We start from the raw sequence: 10,000 nt of genomic DNA on the forward strand, positions 1-10,000 counted from the left end.
GGAGTCAGAGAGAGAAAGAAAAAGAGAGGGAGAGAAAAAGACACAAAGAAATTTAGGGAGAGTTGATGTTTTATTAAATGTAGTAGTGTTCATGGTGGCAGTGGGAGTAATAATAAGTGTGAAAGAAAGCGGGAGTGAACACTGAACCAGTATGTTGAACTAACATACTGAATACTGATGTGAATGGTGTGATAAAAATAGTATGAGCTGTAGTTGTGATAGAGGCGGAGGCGGCGGTGATGATGGTGGTGGTGGTGGTGGTGGTGGTGATGGTGATTACCGAGGCGGTCAGGGATGACAGTGAGAGCAAGCGATGTGGAAGACAGAGGTGATGGTGGTGGAAGGCAAGGTGGCGAAGTCAAAGGTGTTGATGGTGGTGGCGTCAGAAGTCTGAACGGTGTATGCGGCAGATGTGGTGGCGATGGTGGTGGTACTGTTTACCATGCAATAAGTTCCAAGTCGACAAATTATATCATTCTATTGATAGAAATTGTTCATTGCTTGGAAAAAATATATATATGTGTTTGTCTCTCTACCATCGTTTGATAATCGATGTTGGTGTGTTTACATCTCTGTAAGTTAGCGGTTCGGCAAAGGAGAACGATAGAATAAGTACCAGGCTAACAAAAAGTAAATCCAAGGGTCGATTTCTTCAAGTAAAGGGCGGTGCTCCACCATGGCCACAGTCACAATGACTGAAACAATTCAAAGAATAAAAAATAAAAGAATATATATATATATATATATATATATAGAGAGAGAGAGAGAGAGAGAGAGAGAGAGAGATAGAATGAAGGCAATCAGACACGTAAAACTGCATGAAGACCTAAGCGTGTGTGCGTGTGTGTGTGTGAGCGCGCGCGTATGCATGTAGCTGTATACATGTATATATGTATATATATACATGTGTATATATATGTATATATATATATATATGTGTGTGTGTGTGTGTGTGTGTGTGTTGTGTGTGTGTGTGTATGTGTGTGTGTGTATGTGTGTGTGTGTGTGTGTATATATATATATATCACATGATCACGTGACCGACCAGGCTATCAGATGTTGTTACACATCGCTGGTCACAATGTGCTTCGGATTGATTTAGCCTTCAAATGATGCCACCCCGCTGGCTAAGTGAGCAGGCCAACAGAAGAAAGAGAAAGAGAAACTGGTGGCGAAAGAGCACAGCAGGGATCGCCACCACCCCCTGCCGGAGTCTCGTGAAGCTTTAGGTGTTTTTGCTCAATAAACACTCACAACGCCCGGTTTGGGAATGGAAACCGCGACCCTACAACCACGAGTCCGCTGCCCCAACCATTGCGCCTCCACACACACACACACACACACACATATTATTATATATGTTAATAATAATAATAATAATAATAATAATAATAATAATAATAATAATAATAATAATATGGAATAAATTATTATTCCAGCCTTACAGGTAAATTTCACTATAATAATATTAGACCGAATTTCGTAATATATAATATCTATTATATAAAATCCGTCCTGTCTGTCTGTGTGTCTTCTAGGATCTCGGGCATCCATCGTCCGATTTCGCTCAAATTTGATATGTAGACACCGACGGTATCAGGGCGTGATCAAGTCTTGAAAAAATTACAAAAATCCATTCCAGGTGAGAATGCGATCGATAAAGCCATGGGAACGTGCATTTGTACGCGCAAGTACATCAGCTGTTGCGATCGATACTACGCGTACGCGAGAAAAATGCACGTGCAGTTTGCGCAAAAAAGCCGGTTGGCTTGAAATAATGCCACAAAATGCAGTATATTTAAGAGACCAAAAAAGTAAGATGTTGTTAGACACATATTGAGATGGTCTGAATTATCGACTCCAGTACTCAAATGGTACTTATTTCGCAACACTGAAAGAATGGAATGCAGAGTAGACCTCAGCTGCATTTGAACTCATGAACGTATTATCGGAATATACATCGCTAAAAAATTTGCCCGATGCGTAACAATTCTGTCAGCTCGAATATTAGAATGAAATATTCTCAAGATCCTCTATTTAGACCACCTTCAAATAAACACCAAAATATGTTTTTGCACTGCAGCTTTGCATACTGTATCATACCATGTATGTGGAGGCGCAATGGCCCAGTGGTTAGAGCAGCGGACTCGTGGTCATAGGATCGCGGTTTCGATTCCCAGACCGGGCGTTGTGAGTGTTTATTGAGCGAAAACACCTCAAAAGCTCCACGAGGCTCCGGCAGGGGATGGTGGTGATCCCTGCTGTACTCTTTCACCACAACTTTCTCTCACTCTTACTTCCTGTTTCTGTTGTACCTGTATTTCAAAGGGCCGGCCTTGTCACTCTCTGTGTCACGCTGAATATCCCCGAGAACTACGTTAAGGGTACACGTGTCTGTGGAGTGCTCAGCCACTTACACGTTAATTTTACGAGCAGGCTGTTCCGTTGATTCGGATCAACCGGAACCCTCGTCGTCGTAACCGACGGAGTGCTTCCATCATACCATGTATATATTCCCTCTCAATTTTTTTCTAAAAATGTATTAACATTATTTAAAGATACTTTATTTTACTGAAATGCTTCTGTATTTTTCCTTCATTCGGATATAATTTACAATATGACTTATATTCAACAATCAAATAAAATATCTTTCACATACATACACACATATACACATTAGTATATACAAACACATACACGTACAATATGAAGGCACTGGAATGGTATCAATGCAATTTATATCGGAGGTCACGATCAGGCCGTTACACCAGAGAACCGTGATCTTAACAGAGAATTTACAAAGAAAAACCAAATTTGTCTCTATAAATATTATATGCCTTCACACATATTCATGACAGAGCAATTTTCTTCAGTGTATCATATACATGATATACAGGACATCGGAATTACATTAGTCTCAGTGTATATTCAAAGAAACGATAGCATATCAAAAGAGCAAAACAGAAAACGTATGCATACCTACATATGTGTGTATGTATGTATGTGTGTGTGTGTGTGTGTTGTGTGTGTGTGGTGTGTGTGTGTGTGTGTGTGTGTGTGTGTGAATGGTTGTACGTATGCGTGTATCTATAGAAAACTATAGAAAACAGAGAGGCATTGAGTATTTTACAGGAAAAACGCAACACAAACGAACGTGACCATGTTCACTTTCTCAATTAATTTTTGGCCGGATATACCACGATTCCAAACTCTCTCTTTCTCTCTCGCTCTCTTTTGATATATATATATATATATATATATATATATATATATATATAGTCATCTATCTGTAAGTACAAACACACATACATATACTTATATATATGTATATCAAGCATACATGTGTCCCTGAGTACGCGTATAAATTTATGTTTGACTTTAGAGGAAAAAGAAAGCTGTAGAAGTGAGAGTGTAAATGTTTGTATTGTATTGCTGAAACTTTTACATGTTCTCAGACATTCGCATAAGCATCTGTTCGCCTTTGAAATATAATGGAAAATAATATGCAAAGCATGTTCTTCTATCGAAGGAAGTGCGTATTGTTCAAAGACAGGACCTGAAAAGAACCTATGTGGTTAGTAGCTGTTCATGTTAGTTCATGTTAGTTCATGTTAGTTGCATTCCCTCGTTTCACTGGATGAAACATGTAGCAGTTAAATGGTCCAGTGCGTCAGCTTGATAATGTGTTGTATGAATAAGAACAATATTTTTCACATTTTCTTTACACCATTAATGATATTAAGATAAGTATGGAGTTTCTTGTAAGGCAATAATAATGATGACGCATCAATGAATTCTATAAATTGGATAGTTAATTAGGCTTTTCCATTGTCGCAATATAAGTTTTAGTGATATCGATAAATAGTTTATAATATCCTTCGATTCACGTCTGTTATATTTATTAAATGTATGCTGCATTTAACATAACAGTTCTTCACTCATATGTCACTTGAATGAAATCGATTGTAATTGTAACCAGTTATGTCATAGTTTATTTGTATTTAGACTAAACATTTGTATTTCCTAGATTTTACCATTATAAGTAATATTCACTGCGTGGTCAATACTACTTGGTAGCTCTTAAATAGTAAAGCTGGGCAGAATGTGTCTGTAGTTCTCATCCTTCTGAAACGTTTTGTGTGTTCTCGAAAAATTTCGGACACGTAGCATCAAGTCGACCAAAAAGTGATTTCTGAGTCGAGCATTCAGACAAAAAGGGACGAATACTCTCTATACATATTCGGAAGAAAGCTAGCCTTGATGACATTGAATTACTTGATTACAAAATATTCTACTCTTGCCTCTAGTGTGCAGGAAAATTTTCTTACAATAAGCAACATAGAAACTTTTGGATACCTTAACGTTACTGACTGCCCTGACTTGTGAATCATCGTTGGAATAAATTGGCAGATGGCTTTATTCATCATTAATAGTCATATAATAAGTCTTCTTTACACTGGAAAACACCGACTTCAGTTGCAGCACTCGCCACGAATCTAGACCAGACTTGTGCATCACACTGTTGATGAGGTATGAGAGCAAGATCATACCGATAGAATAAGTACTAGGCTTACAAAGAATAAGTCCTGGGGTCGATTTCTTCGACTACAGGCGGTGCTCCAGCATGGCTACAGTCAAATGACTGAAAGAAGGAAAAGAGTAAAAAAGATGAATTCATTGCTCAATGTGACTTCTTTTAATTGATAAAGCAAGGTTTGAATGGAGATAACTTTTTCTGTTATTTCTGGTGAGTCGGCTGTGTAGAGGCTGCTTCACATATTTGCTTGCGTAGCTTTATATTCTGGTAACATTTAGAGCTGAAGCAGATTTAGTCCCAACTAGTAGCTGCTTCTCGTTCTAGTTCTTCTGTATTTTGGTTTCCATTATTGTACAATCTCATGGGTTAATGTAACTAATGACGTTGTAACTATTTGTGTGTGTAAGTGCTCTTGTGTTTCTCTGAACTAAGTAGATGAGATAGTGTTTCTGAAAATGGTGTTGTAGCCGCAGGATGTGTGTATGCTTTTGTGCATGGTGGTTTTCATGAAGTGTCGGAGCTTGAACTATTCTGCTCATATTTTCAGGTGTGTATCATATTTATATTTTATTGTAATTTATTGAGGTTTTTTAAATAGAAGGACTAAGGTCCATGCAAAGCTGGTGCAATGTACGATGGCTCTACTGTTTGTACTCCAATTTCTTTGTTATGGAGCCATCTCTTTTTTTTATAGAGCTGGGTTTCTGAGTATTTGATGTAAGCTTACAGAAGCCGTGCAGCTGTGTCCTGATGATCACAGAAGGATGTGAGAGTAATATTATCTGCATTGATTGTACATTTTGGGATACGTATAAGAAGGTCGCGTAGGTAAAGGTTAACAGAGTAGGTAAGAAGGTTGGTATTCTAGTCGTACAGCATTTTGTAATAATGATTTCAATTTTGGGGCACAAGGCCAGTAATATCGGGGGAGGGGTAAGTCGTTTACATTGACCCCAGTGTTCCACTGGTACTTATTTTTTATTGATCACCTTGGCATTTGAACTCAGAACATGAAAGCAGACGAAATACTGCTAAGCATTTTATCCGGCTTGCTAACGATTCTCGCCACCTTTCAACGTTTTGTAATATTACAGATTCTGCATCATGCAGCGAGCTGGCAGAATTGTTAGCACGCCGGGAAAAGGGTTAGTTGCATTCACATTCTGAGTTCAAGTTCGGCCGAGGTCGACTTAGCTTTTCATCATTTCGAAGGTCTGTAAAATAAGTACTAGTTGAACACTGGTGTCAATGTAATCGACTTACTCGCTTCTTTGAAATTTCTGGCCTTGTGCCGAAACTTGAAATTTGCAAGTGTTGTTTTTGGATACAACATAGGTTTGACAATGTGAAAGTTTACTTTGTTAGTGATTATATCGTTTCTTAAAAAAAAGCATTATTTTAGATATAGATTGCTTGAAGTTGGGAGCGTGTAAGGGCACGAAAAGTGATTGAAAAAACAAAGATTGTGCTACAAAAATCTCCAGGCCAGATTGTAAAAGACGAAGACAAAAGAGTGGAAGAAAACGGGATATGCACAGGTACACACGTACACACACACACACACACACACACACACACACAGACGCACACACACACTCATACGTACAAACACACTCGAGCTAAGTGTATATATTTATGAAAGTATAAACACATGCATTTGAAAGTAAAAACAAGACGAAACGGTAAAGAAGACAAAAGGCATAGTTGAAAACATTACACTCGAAACACAAACCTATATCATTTCCTTTCACTGTGTACAATGTTATATATTACAAACTTCAAAATAGAGAATTACATGTAAATGTCACCACACATACACAGCTGTGTGTGTCGGCAAGCGAGTGTGTGAGTGTAACAGTGTTCATACTCATACACACGTAGTGTTGACATGTATATGTATATATATATACATCATACTCGCATATACATAGACTTATATATATTAGAAATATATATATTACATCTCACGTGGGGATAATCGAAATTCCTCCCTTTCTGTTATTACTATATATATATATATATATATATATATTATATATATATATGTTGAAGTTGGAAAATAATATTAGAGACAAAAGTTACAGTTACTCTTAACATACTCGGCAGAAAGGCCGAAGTGTGAAGTGCTTATTAATATCAAGAATGCAAACATTCTCACTACTATGAATGTTGCTCTCACTGGATAATTTATACTTTAATGATTATAGATATTAGCTTCAGATATCGAAACATCAGCATGACGCTGGGCTAGAACTGTAAAACAAAAAAAAACACGAGTGAAAGAATATGACGCTATCATAAGGTCACGAGAAAATTTTAAAAATTATAAACCTACAAAATTTCGGAAGAAAAATCCAATAAAATCGTAGAAAAGCTTTGAGGAATAATAAAAACGAATGAATCCAATAACTGGAGATAGGACGAGAAGAGTAATTCTGTAAAATAACAGATGGTAAATGTGCAATGTCAATATTGCATAAAAATTGCAAATATATCATTGAAAAGTTAAATATAAATGAATGTGTATGTGTATGTGATTATTGTTTCAAGATTTCTTGCGAACCGGTTTCTAACCTAGATCCAAGGGACCTTCATTGGAATTTCAACATCAAAAATGTGCAGATTTCTATGTTTGCAGTCTCATGCATATAGTTGCATATCTAATCACGTTTAAATGATAAACGGAGGGAAAGTTTTACAGATTTTTACAGTTCCAGTAATAGATTGGATCTGTAGTCTTTGCATTAACTTTCTCCTTTCTGGTTTTGAGAAGCCTAATTTCTCAAGATTGGTATTTAGGCAGTGTGTTACATATCCAAGGGTCCTAATAATTAGAGGTATAAACCTGAACACGTAATCTGGATAAAGTAACTGCAGATTTCTCAGTAGTTCAGCATAGGTGTTCTCTTTTTCCCTGATCTTCAGTTTTATGTTAACATCCACTGGGCAGCTAATTTCCACAACTGTGCACAGTTTCCCTTCTCAATCCCAAAACATTGTATCAGATCTGTTGTGTTTATAGTTTATTGAGGTTTCCACTGAGACTTATGAGTGTATTCGGTTTATTTCAAGATTTCTTGCCAATAAAGAAAGAACCGGTTTCTAACCTAGATCCAAGGCTCCTTCATTGGAATTTCAACATCAACAGCATGGTATTTTTGTGTGTATGTATGTATGTATGTATGTATGTATGTATGTATGTATGTGCAGATTTGTATGTTTTATGTATGCATTCTCTTGCATATAGTTTTGATATATTTAATTGATAAACTTCTGGAAAGTTTTACGGATTTTTATGTTAACATCCGCTAAGCAGCTAATTTCCACAACTGGGCACAGTTTCTCTTCTCTATCTCAAATCATTATATCGGGTCTGTTGTACTTACATTTTATTGAGGCCTTCACTGGTACATTCTACCAGTATTCCTTTTTTATTATGAGTGGCAATGGCTTCTACCATATTGTCGGTTCTTATTTCTTTGTCCTCAGGATTATCCTTCCGATGGATTTCCTTATATAGTGTCCTAGCTACAACGTTATGTCTCATCGGTTGATATTACTGTGATTACATTTTCGGACAACTGCTTATGATGTGGGTGAACTCCACATAGCTTGCATCGGTTGTCAAATTGACTCTATGCGATAGAGCATTCTTTCCAAAGCTCTAATAAGTTTACTGATTCCCCACTCCATTCTTAAGCAATTATCAAAATAGATAAAGCATGTGAGTTATTGATGTTCAGTCTCACTTCATCTCTAACTGAGTAAATCTATAATCAAAGGTGTTGGAGCTATGGCTAGCAGTTGCTATCGGCAGCAGTGATATTTTGTGAAGTTGTCATCGGCAGCAGTGGTATTTTGTGAAGACAGTTTATGCTTTGTTGTACTAGTTCTGCTATAAAGTATTTTAATTAACTAAACGGCAGAAAAATAACTCTGATATGTTTATAAATTAAAATTTATCAAAAATAAATGTGCGTGAAGCAGTGAAACGTGAGTTTGATGTTAGAAGTACAGTATCAACTGTGAGCATGTTCCAGTAGTATTAGACCCCATCGGCAAAGAGTAGTCTTCCCTACTCAGAATTGATCATTTCTCTTTACTACAGATTTAATTTTAATTAATCAAATCTCTTGCATTACTACATTATGTTAGGAGTAATGAAAAGTATTTCATATCTTTAAAATATCTAATCTAAGATCTTTGTTGTCAAGGAAGATAACTTAATCACAATATTCTAGGAATATTAACAAAGTGGGTTGGAGTGTGAAATGCTCCAACCGGCGTTATTCGCTGTTAGATTTTTACATGCCTTAGAGAGAGATCATGTCTAATTTCTCGGATGTATTTAGTTCGTTGAAGTACACTATATTACAAATGTGAGACCCTGTCTATTTAATAAAGTAGCCTATTTCTGTGAAACTGAATTGATTTAAGCTTCCCACTGTAAAAATGTGAACTGATTTATTTATTTGTATTTATTGCAAAATCTCAGATTATACTTTTGATATATATTACATTTGATGTCTTAAGAGCAAAGGCTGAGGATCACTTTTTCAATATGCAACTGTTGTAAGCATTAGTATATGTACTTCTTGTTAATGTAATTTATAGTTTTTACTTTGATGTTTGGTCTTCACATATGGAACTTTTTCCTTTCCTTAATAGACATTACCAGCCATTTATACAGAAGAACTTGAAATCGATTTTGTGATGGAGGCAGTAATTATGAGGTGAGGAAATTTTAGTTTTGCTATTAATGTACAAAAATGTAATTATATCAAAGCTATTCTAAGAAACATTTTACAAATTCACCTTCAATCTCCACGAACGAAATGCTTATGCAGTTAAAATATTGGGCTAATAACTTTCTTGTTAGTCCAGTACTCGCTGCTACAAATGGTTTGTTGTCTCAAAATTGAAGATATTACTATCGTGTCTAAGTTTACTTTGATGTCTAGAAAGAGTCTAGAATTTCTCGAAATGTTACTTGAAATAAATTGGAGTCTATACGCGAATGTAACTACTGCCAAGTATCGTTTCTCAATGATATCTCTTTTGCTAACTTTATTTGAAGCTAATATATCATTCTAGACGCACTATGTCAAGTATATGCTTTATTTAAACTCCATATTCTGTTATTTAAGGTAAAATCTTCATAACAACGAATATTTAAACTTGCTCTATTATTACTTGTCAATAAAATATTTGTTGCAATAAGCCATTATCCAATTTTATGATTGAAATACTGAATAGTAAACAAAGTCACATGACCATAGATATCGAGGTGTGAAGTGAATGTAATTAAGTCCAGTTCTTAGCTTGTGTTGTATTTTATCGATTTCAGAAGAATGGATGGGAAAGTTGATATTGACTGGATTTAAATTAAATATCGCATAGTTTTTTGTTTTTTTTGCTTTTTATCTTTTTGATGATAGTTACATTTCCGCGTCCACCAATCTC

General features: G+C 36.0%; 1 protein-coding gene across 3 annotated transcripts in view; it reads left to right on the forward strand.

Moving 5' to 3' along the window:
* Nucleotides 1-10,000, forward strand: part of LOC115209853 (leukocyte tyrosine kinase receptor-like) — a 370,370-nt gene that overhangs the window by 291,261 nt on the left and 69,109 nt on the right. For all 3 annotated transcript variants that reach the window (XM_036501462.1, XM_036501463.1, XM_029778425.2), the window contains one exon: nt 9,206-9,270. In XM_036501462.1, the coding sequence (XP_036357355.1) occupies nt 9,206-9,270 (65 nt within the window). The remainder of the gene's footprint in view (nt 1-9,205; nt 9,271-10,000) is intronic.

This window comes from Octopus sinensis, linkage group LG3 (assembly GCF_006345805.1).
Source record: "Octopus sinensis linkage group LG3, ASM634580v1, whole genome shotgun sequence".
Lineage (NCBI taxonomy): Eukaryota > Metazoa > Mollusca > Cephalopoda > Octopoda > Octopodidae > Octopus > Octopus sinensis.